At 43.5% G+C, this 22571-nt stretch overlaps 2 protein-coding genes across 4 annotated transcripts in view; one reads left to right on the top strand and one right to left on the bottom strand.

Annotated features, from left to right (window-relative positions):
* dbf4 (DBF4 zinc finger) overlaps positions 1-3522 on the bottom strand; it is a 62375-nt gene extending 58853 nt beyond the window's left edge. The window contains exon 1 of one of the 2 annotated variants that reach the window (XM_033012994.1): positions 2914-3522. The gene's annotated coding sequence lies outside the window, so the exon portion shown is untranslated. The remainder of the gene's footprint in view (positions 1-2913) is intronic. The other variant, XM_033012995.1, reaches the window with a different exon arrangement.
* Positions 3523-3605: 83 nt separating this feature from the next.
* The window catches only part of slc25a40 (solute carrier family 25 member 40), a 53040-nt gene continuing 34074 nt past the window's right edge, over positions 3606-22571 (top strand). The window contains exons 1-6 of one of the 2 annotated variants that reach the window (XM_033012996.1): positions 3606-3895; positions 8404-8511; positions 11694-11753; positions 12134-12240; positions 19975-20042; positions 21368-21492. In XM_033012996.1, coding sequence (XP_032868887.1) covers positions 8415-8511; positions 11694-11753; positions 12134-12240; positions 19975-20042; positions 21368-21492 — 457 coding nt within the window. In that variant the 5' untranslated portion in view covers positions 3606-3895; positions 8404-8414. The remainder of the gene's footprint in view (positions 3896-8403; positions 8512-11693; positions 11754-12133; positions 12241-19974; positions 20043-21367; positions 21493-22571) is intronic. The other variant, XM_033012997.1, reaches the window with a different exon arrangement.

The following is a 22571-nucleotide window of genomic DNA, read 5'->3' as shown; positions in this document are numbered from 1 at the left end:
CAGTTAGACAGGTACATGGATAGGACAGGTTTAGTGGGATATGGACCAAACGCAGGCAAGTGGGACTAGTTTAGATGGGACATGTTGGTCAGTGTGAGCAGGTTGTTCCATAGGCCCTGATTCCAAACTGTATGACTCTATTTGAAGTGATAGAAGAGAATGGGAAAAGTATACATGTATACATCAGATTTATAGAAACAAAAAGCACAAAAGTAAGGAATTAGACTAAAATTTCTTAAGAGACGCGAGTATAGAACAGTTTTCGACCCACTGAGCAGCTACACTAATAACCCATCTCTTATTTGTCCCATTTTCCAAAATTTTACCACTCACTTACACATAAGGGCCAATTTGCAACAACCATCTCACACGTTTTAAGGAGCTGTCCCACTTGGGTGACCTAATTGGCGAGTTTAGAAGAGTTTGAAAAAATGACATGTTGAAGACCTCCTTCGACTAGCTACAACTAGCTGCGACTAACTTCGGGAAAATTGGACACCGAATAGCGGAGAGGGAAGGCGACCTCCTTTGATCTCCCTTCAACTATGATTTAGACTATCTACAACTACTTTTGACAACCTACGACTAACATGCCGACCTACTACGAGTAAAAAAAGTATTGATTTTTTCCATGGCGACCTTTTTTTACTCTAGGGCATTTTTTTTAACATATTGAAAAAAACGCCGCGACCTAGCTAAGGCCTCGAGTACTTGAAGACCACTCTCGAGCATGAAGGAGAGTTACGAAGACCTCCTACGACCTCGTGTCCACCATGCTGCGAGTACGAGTCGAGGGCAAACTCGCCAGAACTCGCAGATTAGGTCTCCCAAGTGGGACAGGCCCTTCAGGATGTGGGAGGAAAGAGCAACACCCGGAGAAAACCCACGTGGACACAGGAGGAATGTACAAACGCTACACACACAGCACTTGATGTCAGGACTGTGAGGGGTCATCAGCACTGTTAGCAGCTTCATTGGCTGCACCACTGTGCTACCAATAAATGCTTCATGTACAACACAGTAAAGACCTTCTATAGTTACTTGACTGATCGAAACATATGGGATTTCAGTTTTCATAAACACCAGATACAGGGAGGCATATGACCATGCTACTCAAAAAGAGCTATCTAGATTAATCCCCTTTTGCAATGTTGTGGCGTTAGAACTTGGAATTGTTCACTCCATTGCGAGAAGGGGAAAAGGAAATTTGCTTAGAGTGTTTGAAAGGTTTCACTAATGACAAATTATCTCCATTGGCTTAAGATTCAATGACCAGTCTTAAGACCATTGGCTTAAGATTCAATGGCATTGATCATGTTTATCATTGATCAGCAAATAATCGAGGCTGCATGAGTAAATTTGTGTATTTGTGGTCATAGAGCTGGGAAACATGCCATTTGGACCAACTCATCCATGCCAAACAAGATGGTCCCTCATGCATATGCCTGGCCCCATCTCTGCAAACCTCAGGATGTATACACTTAAGGTCATGTGATAGATCATAAGTAAATGTCATATTTTTACCCGCATCTACCATTTCCTCTGGCAGCTCGTTATTATATGCCCCACCCTTTATGTTAAAATGTTACCCCTCAAGTCCCTTTGAAATCTTTACCCTCTCATCTTAAACCTATGCCCCTGCCTTATCCTGGGAAAAGACTGTGGCTATTCACCTTATCTATGCTCCTACTGATTTAAACATCTTTACCCTCAGCCTCCAATGCCCCAGGGTAAAAAAAAGACTCAGCCTCTCCTGCCTCACCTTATAACTCAAAACATGCAGACCCAGTAATTGCCTCACAAATCTTTTTTAAACCCTCTACAGTTTAATGATATCCTTCCCATTGTAAAGCGACACAGTACTCAAATGTGGCCTTATGAACATTTCATACATCTGTAATACGACATACAAACTCCTACTCAATGCCTGATCAATGAAGGCAATCAAGCCAAACATCTTCTTCACCAAAGATAGACACAATAAGTTGGAGTAACTCAGCGGGACTTTGGAGAGAACCATAGAAACATAGAAAATAGGTGCAGGAGTAGCCCATTCGGCCCTTCGAGCCTGCACCGCCATTCAATATGATCATGGCTGATCATCCAACTCAGTATCCTGTACCTGCTTCTCTCCATACCCCTTGATCCCTTTAGCCACATCTAACTCCCTCTTAAATATAGCCAATGAACTGGCCTTAACTACCTTCTGTGTCAGAGAATTCCACAGATCCACCACTGTGTGAAAAATGTTTGGACGACGTTTCGAGTCGAGACCCTGCTTCACCTGTGTCACCACTTTCATGAAACCATGTTCCTATACCCGGGCCTATGATTTACTGTGCAAGTGCTGACCTGATTTGCCATACCAAATTAAACACAAAAGGTACGACGAGTAGCAATAAAGGTAACAGTGGACGCAGATTCAGAAGGTATTTTCACAGAATAATGTTCAAATACAATAAAAGTGCAAGGAAATGTGGGGGTGTCAGATTAAATGGATGGTGACCGGAGCTGGTACAGGCCCGCTGGGCCGACTGTCCTCCACAGGATATCCCAATTCCCCGCCATCACCCTTGTCGGGTGTCAGGGGTAATGGGGAGAAAGCAGGAGAATGGGATTGGGAGGTAGAGATAGATCAGCCATGACTGAATGGCGGAGTGGACTTGATGGGCCGAATGGGCTAGTTCTGCTCCTATCACATGACCTTCTGATCACTTTAAAGCAAATACCAATAAACACACATCTAAAATGCTCCTAAATGTGCGAGGGCCGGAATTGAGCGGAGGCTCTCCCGGCCATTTAAACCGAGACCGCGCTGGTTGTTTGGAAACCGCCGCTGCCGCTGCCGGCCCGAGCCCACGACTTGCTCACCCCTCTTCCCTTCTCTCTGTCGCTGATGCGCCGGGCCCCTACCTCTCTGTGTCCCCCTCCCTGCAGCCGGCCGTGTCCGTGTCCGTGTCCGTGGTCCTAGTCGTTCCCTCACCTTCACTTTTTCCACTTTTTCTCCTTTCTTTCTTTTCTTTTTTCCCGCCTCTCGCGCAGGTCCTCACCGCTGAGGCAAAACTAACCTGGCTCCCGCACTTTCCGCACAGCTGACGAACTGTGATCTCCGACGTTGGTTTTTTTTAAAATTTTAGAACAACCTAATTCGGAATAAAAATGAATGATGCATATTAACTGTATTATTAACGCTGCCTAAAGAGGGTTTCTCCCCGGCTACACATGACGAATGTGCCGAGTAGCTGCGAGCGTTGGTTGCGGCCGCCTGGCGCTGAGATGGTGGTGGCGGTGACGGTGACAGTGACAGCGTCGCGGGAGGAAAGACGCTTTAGCTTCTTCACCCACGTCGTGTCGTTATGGGAATAAAACTACACTCACGATGAGCCAATTTAAACGTGCGTGTGCCGAGATTAGAAACTGTGTGGAGAAGGGCGCTGCTAAAAGAAAGCGTGGGGCGTTTGAAACGGAGTAAGAGCTGCCACGCCAGGCGATAGAGGGCGAGAGAGAGGAAAGGGAGGGTCGGTCGCCCGGTCGATCCGTCGCCACCTCACCCCCTCACCCCCTCACCCCGGCCGGTCGCCCCGTCGCCCCGTCGCCCCGTCGCCCCCTCCCCTTCCCCTGCGGCGGGCGATGTTCAACCTCCTCTGGTAACTCCGCACGTTGCACCCGCCGCCCCCTCACAACCATCTTGGCCTCCAGGAGTCATTGAAAACTAACTCGGCGGCCCACGTGAAAGCAAGAGCACTCAGCTGTTGTGCAAGCTTATGACATTTTGAGTTTTCAAAACTCCACGCAACTCGTAAAATTTCTAGATCGTTCAGTGGATTATTCAAGTTAATTATCTGACTAAAGAGACGTGCCTTGATAACTGGTTCAAACGTTTCAGCAGTTAAAAGTGAGTGCAGCAAACTTTTTCCTCAAGGTTGTTGACCGTAAACATTTAATTACAATTAAGAATTTGCGAAATCTGTCTTACAAAATTCTACTTGGATAATATTAATGACGTTACTTTTGTGTCTTTCTTATGAGGACACTCCATCTCACATCTATGCCTTTTAAACTCATACCTTTCAATCTGAATAATATTAATAACGTAACGCTGATATGTAGCTGTATTGAAATTAGTATATTTGCTTCACAGTAGTTTTAGATACAGTATTGAATGGTGTAAATGCCTTTTGTGTTCCTTATATTTCAATGAATTATATATGTAGTTCTACAATCATAATTAAAATCATTGTGAATACATTGTTTCACTGAACAGAGACTAGGATACCTAGAAATGCGAAATTGAGCGTGTGATTAGTGAATGTATTATAATGAAACATGCAAAAAGCTGGAGTAACTCAGCGGGACAGGTAGCATCTCTGGAGAGAACGAATGGGTGACCTTCTGAATAAGGGTCTCAATTCGAAATGTCACCAATTATTTTTGCGTGGTAACTGCGAATTTTACCTTGGGTGTTTCGAGTGTAATAGATGGAGCACTTCGATATTGTGGAAAAAACGTACTCTTGTTGAGCGAGTGATCACTTCGTTCAGAACATGGCAGTTTATTACATGTACATTGTGTAGTATATGGTATATCAGGCGCTGTGTAATGTTAATTAATTATATTTTTTTGGAGCCATTTGGTGAATGATTCTTTGCACGAAGGCGAACCAATTGTTGCAACACCTTGACTGTCCCAACGGTGTAGCAATCTACAGCTTAAAGCTTGGACTGTGGACGGGTGCTCGAATAAAACTGATTAATGATCAGGTTTTTTTTTGAGGAGGTGCAGGGGTATGTTTTGGAATGTTGTGAAATTTTAACCAAGCAGAAAGGAAGGAATGGGAGAGAATTTCGAAATCCGGGGCTGATCTGGAGAGTTGAAATTAGTAACATAGAAAATAAGTACAGGAGTCCTTTGAGCCAGCACCGCCATTCAATACGATCATGGCTGATCATCCAAAATCAGTACCCCGTCCTGGCTTTTACCCCATATCCCTTGATCCCCTTAGCCCTAAGAGCTAAATCTAACTCTCTTGAAAACATCCAGTGAATTGGCCTCCACTGCCTTCTGTGGCAGAGAATTCCACAGATTCACAACTCACTGGGGGAAAACAGTCCTAAATGGCCTACCCCTTATTCTTAAACTGTAACCCCTGGTTCTGGACTCCCCCAACATCGGGAACATTTTTCCTGCATCTACCCTGTAAGAATCTCCCTCTAAGAATTGTAAGATCGCCTCTCATCTTATGTCTCTCTGAGGAAAGACATTCTTGCCATAGAGGGAGTACAGAGAAGGTTCACCAGACTGATTTCTGGGGTGTCAGGACTTTCATATGAAGAAAGACTGGATAGACTTGACTTGTACTCGCTAGAATTTAGAAGATTGAGGGGGTATCTTATAGAAACTTGCAAAATTCTTAAGGGGTTGGACAGGCTAGATGCAGGAAGATTGTTCCCGATGTTGGGGAAGTCCAGAACAAGGGGTCACAGTTTAAGGATAAGGGGGAAATCTTTTAGAACCGAGATGAGGAAAACATTTTTCACACAGAGAGTGGTGAATCTCTGGAATTCTCTGCCACAGAAGGTAGTTGAGGCCAGTTCATTGGCTATATTTAAGAGGGAGTTAGATGTGGCTAAAGGGATCAGGGGGTATGGAGAGAAGGCAGGTACAGGATACTGTTGGATGATCAGCCATGATCATATTGAATGGCGGTGCAGGCTCGAAGGGCCGAATGGCCTACTCCCGCACCTATTTTCTATGTTTCTATCCTTCTAAATTCCAGTGGATTCAAGCCCAGTCGACCCATTCTTTCATCATGTCAGTCCCGCTCAATTGGGTTCAGATGAGGTGATTAACGACCACTCAAGAATTGACAATTTTTTAGCTTTGAAAAACTCCTTTGATGCTGTATGTTTGGGATCATTGTTTTGCTGTAGAATGAACTGCTGACCAATGAGTTTTGAGGCATTTGTTTGAACTTGAGCAGATAGGATGTGTCTATACACTTCAGAATTCATTATGCTACTACCATCAGCAGTTGCATCATCAATTAAGATAAGTGAGCCAGTACCTTCAGCAGCCATACATGTCCAGGCCATAACACCCCTACCACCGTGTTTCACAGATGAGGTGGTATGTTTTGGATCTTGGGCAATTCCTTTTCTCCTCAATACTCTGCTCTTGCTATCAATCTGATATAAGTTAATCTTCATCTCATCTGTCCATAAGACCTTTTTCCAGAACTGTGGTTGCTCTTTTAAGTACTTCTTGGCAAACTGTAACCTGGCCATCCTATTTTTGCGGCTAACCAGTGATTTTCATCTTGCAGTGTAGCCTCTGTATTTCTGTTCATGAAGTCTTCTGCGGACAGTGGTCATTGACAAATTCGCAACTGACTCCTGAAGAGTGTTTCTGATCTGTTGGACAGGTGTGTTGTGTATTTGGATGCTTGGAACAGACTTAAATAAGGCTCGGACACGGGAGTACACTAACAAGCTTCTTTATTCCAGGACGCCACCTTCAGTCTCCCCCGCACATGCGTACTTGCACAAGACATCACATATACTAATTATATATGCTAATTATATCACATACCTAACACTCCTCCCCCTTTAACTTGGAGGAAGGCAACACCATTTCTATTACATACCTAACAAGGTGTTTGGGTTTTTTTCTTTATTATAGAATTCTTCTGTCATCAGCTGTGGAGGTCTTCCTTGGCCTGCCAGTCCCTTTGCGATTAGTAAGCTCACCAGTGCTCTCTTCTTAATGATGTCCCGAACAGTTGATTTTGGTAAGCCTAAGGTTTGGCTAATGCCCCTGTCCCAGTTAGGAAACCTGAACAGAAACCTCTGGTGGCCTTGCCTGCGACCCAAGGTTTCCATGAGGTCGCCGGAGGTTTTGGTTACTCTCCTTAATGGTCGAAAGTGGTTTCCGCGTGGTCGAGGCTTCTTCTAGGTTGCTTCGATTATTTCAACATAATCAAAACCGGCCTCGACTAAAAATAGGTTGCCGTTTGTGCCCCCCCACCCCCTCTCCTCCCCCACCCCTCTCCTAGCCAATTCCCGTCTCATACCTTAAGTCTCCTTTATTCAAGTGTAGGACCCTAGACTCTGAATTAACTGTGTCACTCTCCATCCTAATGCAGAATTCCACCATATTATTGTCACTGTTGCCCAACGGGCCTTGCACAACAAGATCGCTAACTAATCCTTCCTCATTACATGATACCCAGTCTAGGACGGTCTGTCCTTTAGTTGATTCCTCTACATATTGGTTTAAAAACACATCCCGTATACATTCCAGGAAATTCTCCGACTCGGCACTGCACCTTACCAATTTGGTTGGCCCAATCTATATGTAGATGAAAGTCAACCATGATAACTGCTGTACCTTTGCTACACACATCCCTAATTTCCGGCTTGATGCTATCCCCAACCTCCCTACTGCTGTTTGGTGGTATGTATACAACTCCTACAAGCGTTTTCTGCCCTTGGCTATTTCGCAGTTCTACCCATACCAATTCTTTAGCATCCAGGCTAATGTCTCTCCTTGCTATTGTATTAATCTCCTCTTTAATTAGCAATGCCACCCCACCTCTCCTTTCTGTATCCTTCCTGAATATTGAATACCCCTGCATGTTTAGCTCCGAGCCTTGGTCACCCTGGAGCCATGTCTCTGTAATTCCAACTATATCATATCCCTTAACTACTAACTGCGCATTCAATTCATCCACCTTATTTCGAATCCTCATCGCGTTAAGGCACAAAGCTTTCGGGTTTGTTTTTCTTATCTCCCTTCTAGCTTTTGATTCTGTCCTCCTTTTTTTATGGCTCTCTCTCCTTACATTGGGTTCCATCCCCCTGCCCTGATATCAATGGAAATAAGAAAACATAATTTCAGCTGGAGTCACATACCTTAACCATATTGGGTTTTTTTAAATTCCCTTAAGAGCAATGGAGCAGAATAATTTCATTGGGGGGGGGGGAGATGTATGGTGATGTGCATATGGTATGATACAGATAGCTTCCTATCAACAAGGTCACATTAATTTGCCTTTACAGTTAATGTGACGTATAACTCGGAGCTGCACCTTGCTGTTTAACTAGAAAAAAATATTTTGTGCAGGAGTAATTAGATTTTTGTTTATCTTGCTCAGCCACATTCCACTATCTGTGTGGTGACTTTGTGTGGCGCATGGGAGTTATGTTAAAGAAAATGAAAGAATCACAATTTTTTTGTCCCCACCAGAAATACTAAACGGTTTTTGGCACGTCTTGTAATATATGAATGCCATTAATTGCAAGACATTGACATAACGATCGTAAATAATTTGCTTTCAAATGTAATTTTTAAAATTGGAATTACTATTTTCTTTAAAGTATTAATTCAATATCTTGTCTACTATAGAATAAAACAAAATGCCAGGCGCTCAGACGATCACTAGGTTGAATGGAATCACACCTACCCAACAAATGATGGCATCGTGTTCTGGTGCACTTTTGACTTCACTGATTGGTATGAACATGCCTTTTTAAAAAGGAAATTGGGGAATCTTTGGGCCTTTTTCTCTGGAATTGTTACGCTGTAATGCTGAGAACTATGTTCTGCACTCTTATCTTTTTCTTCCCATCTATTGTACTTTAGTTTGGCTTGATTATATTACAACATGGAACACAGAAATACAGCACAGCAACCGTCCCTTTGGCCCCCAATGTCCGCGCCAAACATGATGACAAGACCATCTCTTATACGTACACATAATCCATATCCCTCCATTCTCATGCATAAGCCCATCCAAAAGTCTTTAAATGCTTCTACCACCACCACAGCAGCATGTTCCAGGCACCCACCATCCTGTTTTAAAAATAAATTGTCCCACACATCTCCTTTAAACTTTGCCCCTCTCACCATAAAGCTATGCCCTCGAGTATTTGATTTTTCCATTCTGGGGAAAAAGGTTCTGACTGTCTACACTTTTTTTATGCCTCATTTTATGTACTTTTATGAAATCCCCCTGCAATCTCCAGCATTCCAGAGAAAACAATCCAAGTATATCCAACCTCACCCCGTAGATAATACCCCCTATTCTAGGCATACGGTGCATTCAGGAAGTATTCAGACCCCTTCACTTTTTCCACATTTTGTTACGTTACAGCCTTATTCTAAAATGGATTAAATTATTTTTTTTATCATCAATCTACACACAATACCGCATAATAAAAAAGTGAAAACAGGTGTTTAGAAATTTTTATAAAGTAATTAAAAATAAATAACTGAAATATCACATTTACATATGTATTCAGACCCTTTACTCAGTACTTTGTCGAGGCACCTTTGGCAGCGATTACTGCCTCAAGTCTTCTTGGGTATGATGCTACAAGCTTGGCACACCTGTATTGGGTAATTTCTCCCATTCTTCTCTGCAGATCTTCTCAAGCTCTGTAAGGTTCGATGGGGAGCATTGATGCACAGCTATTTTCAGGTCCCTCCAGAGATGTTCGATCGGGTTCAAGTCCGGGCTCTGACTGGGCCACTCGAGGACATTCACAGACTTGTCACAAAGCCACTCCTGCAATGTCTTGGCTGTGTGCTTAGGGTCGTTGTCCTGTTGGAAGGTGAACCTCTGCCCCAGTCTGAAGCTCTGGAGCAGGTTTTTTATCATGGATCTCTTGTACTTTGCTCCATTCATCTTTCCCTCAATCCTGACTAGTCTCCCAGTTCCTGCTGCTGAAAAGCATCCCCACAGCATGATGCCACCACCATGCTTCACCGTAGGTATGGTATTGGCTAGGTGATGGCCTGGTTTCCTCCAGACGTGACGCTTGGCATTCAGGCCAAAGAGTTCAATCTTGGTTTCGTCAGACCAGAGAATCTTGTTTCTCATGGTCTGAGAGTCCTTTAGGTGCCTTTTGGCAAACTCCAAGCAGGCTGTCATTTGCCTTTTACTGAGGAGTGGCTTAGACAATAGGTGCAGGAGTAGGCCATTTGGCCCTTCGAGCCAGCACTGCCATTCAATGTGATCATGGCTGATTATCCCCAATCAGTACCCCGTTCCTGCCTTCTCCCCATATCCCCTGACTCCGCTATTTTTAAGAGCCCGATCTAGCTCTCTCTTGAAAGCATCCAGAGAACCTCTGAGAATTCCACAGACTCACCACTCTCTGTGAGAAAGTGTTTCATCGTCTCCGTTCTAAATGGCTTACTCCTTATTCTTAAACTGTGTCCCCTGGTTCTGGACTCCCCAAACATTGGGAACATGTTTCCTGCCTCTAGTGTGTCCAAGCCCTTAACAATCTTATATGTTTCAAAGAGATTCCCTCTCATCCTTCTAAACTCCAGAGTGTACAAGCCCAGCTGCTCCATTCTCTCAGCATATGACAGTCCCGCCATCCGGGGAATTAACCTTGTCACTGTCTGGCCACTGGTGGAGTGATTGGTGGAGTGCTGCAGATACAATTGTCCTTCTGGAAGGTTCTCCCATCTCCACATAGGAGCTCTGTCAGAGTGACCATCGGGTTCTTGGTCACCTCCCTGACCAAAGCCCTTCTGCCTGGGCGGCCAGCTCTATGAAGAGTCCTGGTGCTTCCAAAGTTCTTCCATTTAAGAATGACGGAGGCCACTGTGCTCTTCGGGACCTGCAATGCTGCAGAAATTGTTTTATACCCTTCCCTAGATCTGTGTTTCGACACAATCCTGTCTCGGAGGTCTCTGCCCAATTCCTTTATCTTCATGGCTTGGTTTTTGCTCTGACATGCACTGTCAACTAAAGAACCTTGTATAGACAGATGTGCCAAGTCATGTCCAATTAATTAATTTAGCACTGGTGGACTCCAATAAAGTTGTAGAAACATCTCGAGGATAATCAATGGAAACAGGATGAACCGAAGCTCAATTTTGAGTGTCATAGCAAAGGGTCTGAATACTTGTAAATGTGATATTTCAGTTATTTCTTTTTAATTACTTTGCAAAAATTTCTAAACACCTGGTTTCGCTTCTTAATTCTGAGGTATTGTGTGTAGATTGATGATTTAAAAAAATTGAATTTAATCAATTTTAAAATAAGGCTAACGTAACAAAATGGAAAAAGTGAAGGGGTCTAAATGCTTTCTGAATGCACTGTAATTCTGGTAATTTTCTTTGCACTCTATCCAAAGCCTCCAGACCCATCCTGTAAAGGGGCGACCAGAACTGCAAGCAACTTTCCATATGCAGCTTAATCAAAGTCCCATGAACCTGTATCATGACTTCATTACTCTAATACAATGCTCCAATCTACGAATGCAAATATGCCTCTTTACCACAATCTATGCTGTTAATTATATATTTTCCCCCTTCCATTTGACGTCCCAAAGTGCAACACCTCACAGTATGCAAACAGGCCCTTCATCCCAACTTGCCCATGCCTAACAAGATGCCCCCTTAACACTAGTCCCACCTGCTTGCATAAGGCCCATATCCCTCTAAATTCAATGGGATGAGAAGGTCTTCTCTGTTCTAAGGAAATATGGTATTGTAATATGGTAACATATCAAGTAAACAATTGTATTGTGTAAACAGGATTTTCTGCCAAATAATTGGTTGAATATGGCTGTGAGCCTTCCCTTATTTAAATAACATCTAAAATTAGACCTTTACACTTTGAAATATGTTTAGCATTAATTAACAGGGCATACTTTGAAAATGTTCTGCTTTTTCAGTTACTCCATTTGATGTTGTGAAAATACGACTACAAGCACAGAAGACTCCATTTCATAAAGGTGATTACTAAAATAACTGCAAGAGATATGTGACTTGAGGCAAACCAATGTGATTATTTTCCACATCAAAATATAAACTTCAAAGATCTCAGCTGGTAACCATTTGCCATTTAATTCTGTTGAGTGGCAGAGTGAGGCATAATTCAATGTCTGTAACCAAAATAATATTTAATGTAGCAAGTTGTTGAAATGTGTATTCTGCCGAGAGAATAACATTTGTCTCCATAGTTTTTTGTTTACACCAACTTCCCAATTTGATTTTGATTTTCTGTTTGGTGTTCACTAATCCTTATTTTCTCTTATTACAAATAGTCACAAAACTATCACAAATAGTTTGTGCTTGTTTTTGTTCATCATGATTTCAATTATTTAAATTCTAGGAAAATGCTTTCTGTATTGCAATGGCCTGATGGACCATTTATGTGTCTGCGTGAATGGAAATACCCGTGCTTGGTATAAAGCCCCTGGACAATTTAGAGGAACGGTGGTAAGAACCTGATTAACTTTTTGGAATTCACTTCTGAAACAGATTTGCCTGCTTGTTAATAATTACTTATTGATATTCTATTATAAATAGTTCATTTGATTTATCAGGTCCCATTTGTGCCATTGCCCTTTTTATTTTCCCGAACATATTCCCTTCCAGAGATACTAACTCACTTGGATATTATTTTGCCATTAAAGCACATAAGGGATAATTTATAGTAGTCATTACATGTACCACCAGGGGCACCCCATGATTGGCAGCCCCGCCAACAGTCTATTTATTTTCGTCTTCTTTTAAATTTTTAGTGTATGTTAAAAGTTTGTGTAAATGTTCTCTGGTTTGTTTTATGTGGGCAGAGGTCGGGGGAAACTTTTCTTGCAGTTTCATACCTTGCCAGAGATGCGATTAATTTTTGGATCGCATCCATCGGGTACTCTGCGGCCTACCATTGATGGAGCTGGAGGCCTCCTCGGACTGAACTTGGGCCTCATCGCGGGGCGTGGACTTGCATCGGAGTCAATCCCTTGCCTGGGGTCGCTCCAACTGTGGCCTGCGGACTTTACATCGGGAGCTCGCAGTCTCCGGAGAGGCGTGGGTGTTGGGAGCTCCAATGTCGCGGAAGGTTCGACCAGCCCCGAAGCGGGGTTCGATTGTCCAGCGCGGGGGAGCTGACATTCGCTCGATGCAGGAGCTGATCGCCTTGACGCTGAGGGCCTGCCGCCGGCTACTGGAGTCAAGATCATCCCGTCAACAGAGGGCTCGAGGCCCCCGACCACAGGAGAGCAAAGGAAGGAGATTGAACTATTTTACCTTCCATCACAGAGAGGGATGTGGAGTCTCTGTGATGGATGTTTATGTTAAAATGTGTTTTGTGTGTTCTGTTGCTTTTTATTTGTATGACTGACTTGGCAAATGAAATTCCTCGTATGTTGCAAAACATACTTGGTTAATAAAGTATTATTGTGATTGATTGTGATTTACCAGCAGTTCTTGGAATGTGGGAGAAAATGGGAGCACTCGGGGGGGGGGGGGGGGGGGATTATTAATTCCTCAATGTAGAAATTAACAATAAATGCAACAATGGAATATTTATCCTCAATGTGAAGATGCATTTAAGTAAAATATACTTTGTCATTTTAATTGAAATTTTTATTTTAAGCATCTAAATTTTAAAAACACAGAAAAATATTTTAGAAAAATAATTTAATATCTTTTAGAAGGCATTTGATACATTTATTTATCAACAAGATCAGAGACTACGGATTTTGGGGTAACATGGACGTCGATTGAGAATTGGCTATCATACAGCAAGCAACAGGTGGTATAAGGGAATCCCTTGGGTTGGCAGGTTGTGATTAACCTCTCTTAAAGAGATCTAGGTGTAGCTGTACACATGTTTCTGAAAGACTAAATGTAGGTGCAGCAAATGATTAAGAGGGCAAATAGTATGTTGGTCCTTAATGTTAGAGGATTAGAATACACAAGTAAGGAAGTCACTTTGTTAATTTGAGGGGCTTTGCATTGCACCTAGAGTATTATATGGTGTATTTTTTGCCTTGAAAACGATGTATTTGCTGCAATAATATTGCAGTGTGAACTGCAGGTTCCAGGGATGGTTGGTTTACAGTAAAGTTTGAGGAGGCTTGAATTGTGTTGAATGAAATAGCATCGAAACAACATTCTTAACGGCATTGGCAAGCAAGGTTCTAGAATTATCTTTCCCCTTTCTGATGAATCTCAGACTAGGAGACATGGTATTAAAATAGGATAGATTATTGGGGACTGAGATGAGGACTAATTTCTTCATGCAGAGGGTGGTGAATCTTTGTCATTTTCAATTGCAGACGATCATGAATGCTCAGCTTAGATCAATAGATTTTTAGATATTTAAGAGAATCAAGAGATGTGATAGTTTTGGAAAATATCATTCCGTTATAGTTATTGTTGCACAAACAGGTTCTTCAGGCCAACTTATACATGCCGTCACGTTGTCTGATGGAGTGAATCACGTTTGCCTGTGTTAGGTCCATATTCCTTTCCATGTACCTGTCTAAATGTATTTTAAACATTGTAATTTGCAAACCTCTACAGCTACCTTTGGCAGCTCATTCCATATACCCACCACCCTCTGTGGAACAGGTTTCCCAAGAGCCTCTAATCTTTCCCCTCTCACCCTAAACCTATGTCCTCTTGTTTATACACCCCTAACCCAGAAAAAAGTGTATCCTTGAAGTTGAAGATCTTAAACACAAAGCGAGCTTCTCCTATTATTCCTCATGTACTTTTGACAAAATCTCCCAAATTGTGACCTTCAGAAAGGGGAATCAGCAAACAGTTGGAATAATCACTGGATCGTAATCCTAGATTTTCTCACTTAATCAAAAGTGATGCAACATCACTTTGGCTGTTAACTATTGCCTATCCTGGGGAGGATAATATTGGTTAGAATAGAGTTAATGTAAAACAAAACCTGATTCTTGATGGTTTCTTTATATGGACTTGGACATACGGACCTGTTTCGAAGCTGCATCTAGTGACTATGATTCAAGACAGCCATGTAACTGGAATTTTGAACATCATCTAGACTGACAGTCTTATGGATTATTATAAAACTGCTATGGTGATGATGAATCCATCCATTTGATAAGATGGTAAACCAAGCACGAGGTGATGTATTTTTGCGAAGTAAACCAATGTAGGGAGTACAGAGTGAACAGCAGGGACCAGGGTGGTGATATTTAACAGAGAGACCTATAGGTTAGTGGGTAGACACAAAATGCTGGAGTAACTCAGCGGGACAGGCAGCATCTCTGGAGAGAAGGAATGGGTGACGTTTTAGTTCAAGACCCTTCTTCAGACTGATGTCAGGGGAGTGGGCGGGACAGAGATAGAATGTAGTCGGAGACAGTAAGACTGGTGGGAGAACTGGGAAGGGCGAGGGGAAGGAGAGAGAGGGAAAGCAGGGGTTAGATAAGTTAATGTTCATACCGCTGGGGTGTAAGCTACCCTATGGGTACTACCCATACCGCTGGGGTGTAAGCTACCTTATGAGATACAGTTCCTCTAATTTGCACTGGGCCTCACTGATAATGGAGGAGGCCCAGGACAGAAAGGTCAGATTGGGAATGGGAGGAGTTAAAGTGCTGAGCAACCGGGAGATCAGTTGGGTTAAGGCGGACTGAGCGGAGGAATTTAGCGAAACGATCGCCGAGCCAGTGCTTGGTCTCGCCGATGTACAGGAGTTGACACCTGGCAAATCGGATACAGTAGATGAGGTTGGAGGAGGTGCAAGTGAAACTCTGCCTCACCTGGAAAGATTGTCATGGTCCTTGCAGGGGACAGTACCTGGGTTTGGGTGGAAAGGGACGAGTTGCCCAGGAGTTGCAGAGGGACCAGTCTCTGCGAAAAGCAGAAAAGGGTGGAGATGGGAAGATGTGGCCACTAGTGGGATCCGTTGGAGGTGGCGAAAATGTTGGAGGATTAAATGCTGTATGCGATGGCAGATAGGGTGGAAGGTGAGGACAAGGGGGACTCTGTCCTTGTTAAGAATGGGGGGAGGGGGAGCAAGAGTGGACTTGCGGGATATCGAGGAAACCCTAGTGAGAGCCTCGTCTATAATGGAAGAGGGGAACCCCTGTTTGCTAAAGAATGAGGACATCTCCGATGACCTGGTATGGAACACTTCATCCTGGGCACAGATGCGGCGTAGATGGAGGAATTGGGAATAGGGGATAGAGTCTTTACAGGAAGCAGGGTGGGAAGAAGTGTAGTGCAGATAGCTATGGGAGTCAGTGGGTTTGTAATAGATGTCGGTCAATAGTCGGTCTCCTGTGATGGAGACTGTGAGATCTAGAAACTAGGGAGATGTCGGAAATGGTCCAAGTGAATTTGAGTGCAGGATGGAAATTAATCGTGAAGATGAGGTCAGTGAGTTCTGCATGGGTGCAGGAGGTAGCACTGATGCAGTTGTCAATGTAGCAGAAGTAGAGTTCGGGGATATGGGCCAGCGTATGCCTGGAACGAGGATTGTTCGACGTACCCTACAAAGAGGCAGGCATAGCTGGGGCCCATGCCAGTGCCAAAAGCGACGCCTTGGATTTGAAGGAAGCAGGAGGAGTCGAAGAAGTTGTTGAGTGTAAGGATCAGCTCTGCTGGGCGGAGGAGAGTATTAGTAGATGGAAATTGGCTGCTTCTGCGGTCGAAGAACAAACGGAGGGCTTTAAGACCTTCCTGGTGGGGAATGGAGGTGTAGAGTGACTGGACATCCATTGTAAAGATGAGGAAGTGGGGGCTTGGAAAACTAATTAGGGACTTGAACAAGCAGAAACAACTGTCTGCCAGGACAGTTCTGTTTGGATTTTGGGGAGAAGATAAAATCGGGCCATGTGAGGCTGGGGAACAATAAGGTTGGAGGCTTTGGAAGGCAGACAGCCGGAAGTAATAGAATCAGAAATGGTGTGTGATATTACAGTCTGATGCTCGTCTGTGGGGTCATGGTCCAAGGATAAATAGGAGGAGGTGGCTGATAGTTGTCAGCGTTCCAGACTACCACGGCACCTCCCTTGTCGCGGGTTTGATTATCAAGTGGGGTTGCTACAGAGTAAGAGGAGGGCTGTACATTCGGTGGGGAGAGAGGTTAGAGCAGGGGTGGGGAACCTTTTCATGTTGGAATGCCGCATTAAGTTAGCTGTAATAGAATAAGGCCGCATCCAAGAAACTGCAATTAGATATACAGGTACACAACCTTTTATCCGAAATTCCGGAAACCAAAAAGCTCCGAAAACCGGACATTTTTTCCAGGATGTCGTCTGCACACCAAAGCTTGCGTTTGGCGCCAAACTTGACCCGAAACGACCCACGGTCAACCCAGGTCTGTACTACTGTAGCGGCTGCCTCCTCCCCGGAGACCGGGGAGACACTTAAACATCTGTAAATCATTGCTTAAATGTTAGTCAGTTAGTTTGGAGGGCTTTTATGTGAGGGGGGGGGGGGGTGAAGGGGGAAACTTTAATTCTTAGTCCCTTACCTGGTCGGAGAGGCGGGGAGCGGGCAATGCCTTACCGGGTCGCCGTGCGGTAAAGCTCCGGAGCGCTGTGGCCGCCGACTCCCAACATCGCGGAGCTGGGGCCGCGGGCGGCGCCGGTTGAAGCTCCGACCCTGGCAAACTCGATCCCTGACTCCGCGGCGCTCCAAATCCAAATCCAGCGCCGCCCGCGGCCGGACGCCCGCAGCCCCAGCTCCGCAATGTTGGGAGTCGACGGCCACAGCGCTCCGGAGCTTTACCGCACGGCGACCCGGTAAGGCATTGCCCGCACCCCGCTGGTATCCCAGCGCTGCGTCGCCGCCGACTCCCAACATCGCGGAGCTGGGGCTGCGGGCGTCCGGCCGCGGGCGGCGCTGGATTTGGATTTGGAGCGCCGCGGAGTCAGGGATCGAGTTCGCCGGGGTCGGAGCTCCAATCGGTACCGCCCGCGGTCGGATGCCCGCAGCCCCAGCTCCGCGATGTTGGGAGTCGGCGGCCACAGCGCTCCGGAGCTTACCGCACAGCGACCCGGTAAGGCATCGCCCGCTCCCCGCCTCTCCGACCAGGTAGGGGACTAAGAATTAAAGTTTCCCTCTTCACCCCCTCCACCCTCTTCACCCCCCCCCCACATAAAAGCCCTCCAAACTAACTGACTAACATTTAAGCAATGATTTACAATGATTCCTCGGTCTCCGGGGAGGAGGCAGCCGCTCCAGACTTTCCAAGCCGCCCGCGCTACCTACCTAATCTATGCTAAAAATCTTCCATTACGAAATCCGAAAAATTCCGAAATCCGAGAAGTGTCTGGTCCCAAGGCTTTCGGATAAAAGGTTGTGTACCTGTACTTCAAAATGTATATTATTTTGTGACATGATGGGCTGTTAAGCAGACAAAATAAAAAAAAGTCAAACAAATACACTGTTTAACTATTCTCAAATTCAACTTCAAATGGAAAGCCATGTGCACTGCTATCAAAAGTTGATGGATGGCCCGTGGACTTCTCCCCGACATATTCCCTCTCGTCAACCAGCTTCAGGCAGTGGTGTACCTCAGTCAGGCAGGGAGGTTAACATACATTCTAGAGTCACATTAGCACTAAATCATGAGCATAACAGGTGTTAAAATAGCCCTCATGGCTTAATAATGTTTTCATTGTGGCCGTCAGTCGGGGAGGATTATTTAGATGAATCTTCTTTTACTCTTTGGTATTTTAAATACGTTCATTTTAAGATTAAAATAAAAATAATAAAAGATGAACAAAAACATCTTAATAAAAAATAAAAGGATTTGTTCTACAAAATTTCGATTCATTCAAAAGGCCGCACTTAATGGCCTAGAAGGTTCCCCACCCCTGGGTTAGAGTAAGTAAGGGAGTGGAAAAGTTGAGGTGGTTGATGGCCTGCCGGGAGTTGGAAATGAAAAGGTCTAAAGAATGTAGAGGGCCATCCGGGGGAGTCCAAGAGCAGGGGGTCCAGTGGAGACGGGAGAAGGGGTGGTGAGGACTCCTTCCCATAGGAAAAAGGCACGTAGGTGGAGGCGACGGAAGAAGAGCTCTACATCGTGTCGGACCTAGAACTTGTTGAGGTTGGGGCGGAGGGGAACAAAGGCAAGGCCTCTGCTGAAGTACTAGTACTACAGGTACTTGCGCATTGTTTCTGGAATTGGAACTCCATGATTGTGGTATAGAAAAGTAGGATAGATAGCTTATGGCTGTTTTCCATGGTAGGGGAGTATAAAACTAGGGACTATCTGTGAGGGGGGAGTGGTTTAACGGGAATCTGATGGGTAACTTTTTCACAGAGTGGTTAGTATTTGGAATGAGCTGCCGGTGGAGGCGGGAACAATAATGATGTTTTAATAAACATGTATGTTTAAGAAAGAACTGCAGATGCTGGAAAAATCGAAGCTAGACAAAGCTGGAGAAAGAGTGGGCGAAGCAGCATCTACAGAGCAAAGGAATGGGTGACGTTTTGTGTCGAGACCCTTCATCAGACCCTTATGTTAATAAACATGTAGATGGGTACTTGATTGTTATGCTCAGCAAGGCATAGAGAAATGCTGCCGTGGATTAGTGCAGACATGGATACAATGGGGGTTAGAGCAAGTTTCTAAATTGTGAGATTGTGGCTCTAAAGCCATGAACATCCTTGGAGAACATAAAATCCGATTATTTGAAGGCTGCAAAGCTGAAATATTTGATCTTGCTGTTGAATTACTGATTGTTGTACCATTCTGCAAACAATTTGCTACTGTACATTGTGAAAACAAATTTAGTGCCTTTTTTTTTTTAAAGAAACAGCATCCACTGGTAACCTGAAATAAAAACAGAAAATGCTGGAAAACTCATCAGATCAAATTAATATTTTATCTTCATATTTCAGATGTAGGATTTTTCAGCGTTTTCTGTTGGGTTTTTTAAGTTCTGCGCTTCATTATCTCTAAAGTGCTTTGCAATGTCCTGAATCACAATTTATCGTAACTATAAACAATTATTTATACATCTGAATGTCATGGTTTTGTTTTAGTTTAACAATATACAAGTTGTGCATCTATATGTTGAAAGTGTACTGCAGCACATCAAACTTCTGGAAGGACAGTAAACTCCCATTTGCTGTAATGGATCTGCCCTTTTGAAAGTGGTGGTTTTACATCATTGAAATAATGTAAGAATAATGAAATAATGCAATAATTTTTCCATTTCTATATTCCAGGATGCATTTTTTCAAATTTCTCGTAATGAGGGTATAAGATCACTCTGGAGTGGACTTCCTCCAACATTGTAAGATCATTTAAATAATGCTGCCTTAAGGTTAGAAACTTCCAATATTGATCTGTCATTCTGCATTAAAAAAATCAAAACATTTTTGTTTGGGCAATTAAGACCTTTGTCACTTTTCCAATTCTTCAACAAGTTACAAGTGTATTTCCAGATCAGAAAAATGATTTTTTTTAATCTAGATGCTGTAAATCTAAAATAAAAACTGGAAATATTAAGGCTGCATCTGTGGGAGGGGAACAGATATGTTAGGCCAAGGAACCTTTGCCAGAACCTGGGAAGGAGGCAGAAATATCTTGGAAAGCAGCATTGCTTGGGGTGGGTGGGGTTGTCTGGTGGTGTTGTAAAACTGGGGTGTCCATGAGGATAAGTAAATATTGTTATCTGCTCAGTAAGTGACTGGGTGCAGTTAGAGAGTAAGAACATAGATTAAATACTTTAACAGTTGCGAAGACTTGATCAGCAGGTTAAGATCTGGCATAACTTCCACTTCCAGAGATGAAAATCGACAACACCACCCTACCTGCAATGTAACGTGATTTTTTGTATTCTCCTTCGCAGTTCTGTTGAAGGTTCACTACCCAAAATGTCACCTTTGATTCTCCTCCCATAGATATGGCCTGCTTGGAAGGGTGGAGATAGAGACAGAAAATTTCCAGCATTTTCTGCTTTTATCATAGAAAAGGTTCCCAACTCGCTTGCATGTTTGTTTCTAGTTGCCTTATAAATTGATACACTTCAATAAACTCATTCATTATGTTTCATGTGCTGGTTTGATTGTAAAGTCATTGTAATCATGAGCTCAGAAATTCATACGCGTCTTGTATTATTCATACACATCACTTTGGGGAAAACATCAGTACATGAAACATAATTAATGACTCACTTAGCTTATGTTTATAAGGCATTTGTAACCAGAAACAATTTTATGAAATACACACAAACCTTTCCTGTGATTTTAAAAACTGCCATGCTTGCAAAACTCAGTAAGCCAGGCCATATCTAGGAGGAGAAACAGAGTAAATATTTTTGGTAGAAGACCCTTTATTAGCACTGGGGAAGTAGGAGAATTAAGCTTTTCTCAATAAACGGGTCACTTCATCTTAGATATAAAGGGCAGTCTCAGTCTAAGAGCTGACTAGTAGCCTCTTGGAATTATTGCAGACTGCAACTATTTTAAAATGCTGCAATTAGAAAACTTTATTTCTCTAATTAACAAAAAGGTGCAACCTAATATTGCAACATGAAATTAGAACTGCAACATGTATTACATTACCCTACCTCAAATCAATGTGCTTTAAATTCCTTATGGTGTTTTTTTTTTACAGAATAATGGCAGTGCCTGCGACAGTTATTTATTTCACGAGTTATGATCAGTTGCGGAATCTCATGAGGTCTTATCTAGGATACGATCACAGCTTTATTCCAATGATAGCCGGTGCTACAGCTCGAGGTACCCCTCTCTCTCCCCTCCCTCCTGTGCCCTCCACCTATATTCCTCCCTCTAGCACTTCATTTTATTCCTCCTCTTCTTTCCTTATCCAATACCGTTTTATCTCCCTTTCACCTCTAGTCTTTGTCACTATCTCCACCCTTCTGCCGACCACTTCCTGGGCTTCGCCCCACCTCTACTTCTCTTATCGAGCTTTCTCCTACCCCATCAGTCTGAAGAAGAATCCTGACCTGAAATGTCACCCATCCATTCCCTCCACAGATGCTACCTATCCTGCTGAGTTCCTCCAGCACTTTGTTTCTTGCTTAAGTTTCCAGCATTTGCAGACTCTGATGGCCATTCCTGAAGTTCTGTTTATATCTCTGTGTTTACCACCTATGATTGGACAGAAATTGGCATAGTCTGACCATAACATCGCTTCCCTTTTGTGCAAGTCAATTAACTGTAGGATTCTTTTACTGAACAGTAAAGCTGACAGTTTTGATAGCTGTTAGATTTATATACCAAATAAAGTCTAGTCCAGAAGTTCACGTTGTGCATTGTTGTCAAATATACATTGAGTTGAACTCCAATTAAGGAAAAGGTTTCAAGGTCAGTTTATTGTCGTGTACCAATTAAGGTATAGTGAAATTTGAATTGCCATACATGTATAACAAGACACAAAACTACATAAAAGTTAACATAAACAACCACTACAGCGGATTCCCCGCGTTCCTCACTGATGGAAAGCAATAAAGTCCAATCTTCTTCCTCTTTTTATTACAGTGCTAAGCATGAAATCCTCCTTGCCCCAAAAGAGAATTGGCTACTATGGTTTCCCATTGTTCCCACTAGACATCAGAGGCAGCTTGTAGCAAAACATAAAAGGACACAAAAGTGCCGGAGTAACTTAGTGGGTCAGGCAGCATCTTTGGAGAACATGGATAGGTGACATTTAGTCTGAAGGCCCTGCCCAAAATAAATCATTTCAGTGTACCTAGGAACATGAGTTAATGAAGTATCCGAATCATTTGGTGTGTACTTGATTGAGAAGGCGGAACATAGAGAGAAGCAGACGTCAGATTGGCTGAGCAAGAAGC

The sequence above is a fragment of the Amblyraja radiata genome, chromosome 2 (genome assembly GCF_010909765.2).
Source record: "Amblyraja radiata isolate CabotCenter1 chromosome 2, sAmbRad1.1.pri, whole genome shotgun sequence".
NCBI classification, from domain to species: Eukaryota; Metazoa; Chordata; class Chondrichthyes; order Rajiformes; family Rajidae; genus Amblyraja; species Amblyraja radiata.
Note: the sequence above shows the minus strand (reverse complement) of the source record. Positions and strands in the feature narration are given on the sequence as shown.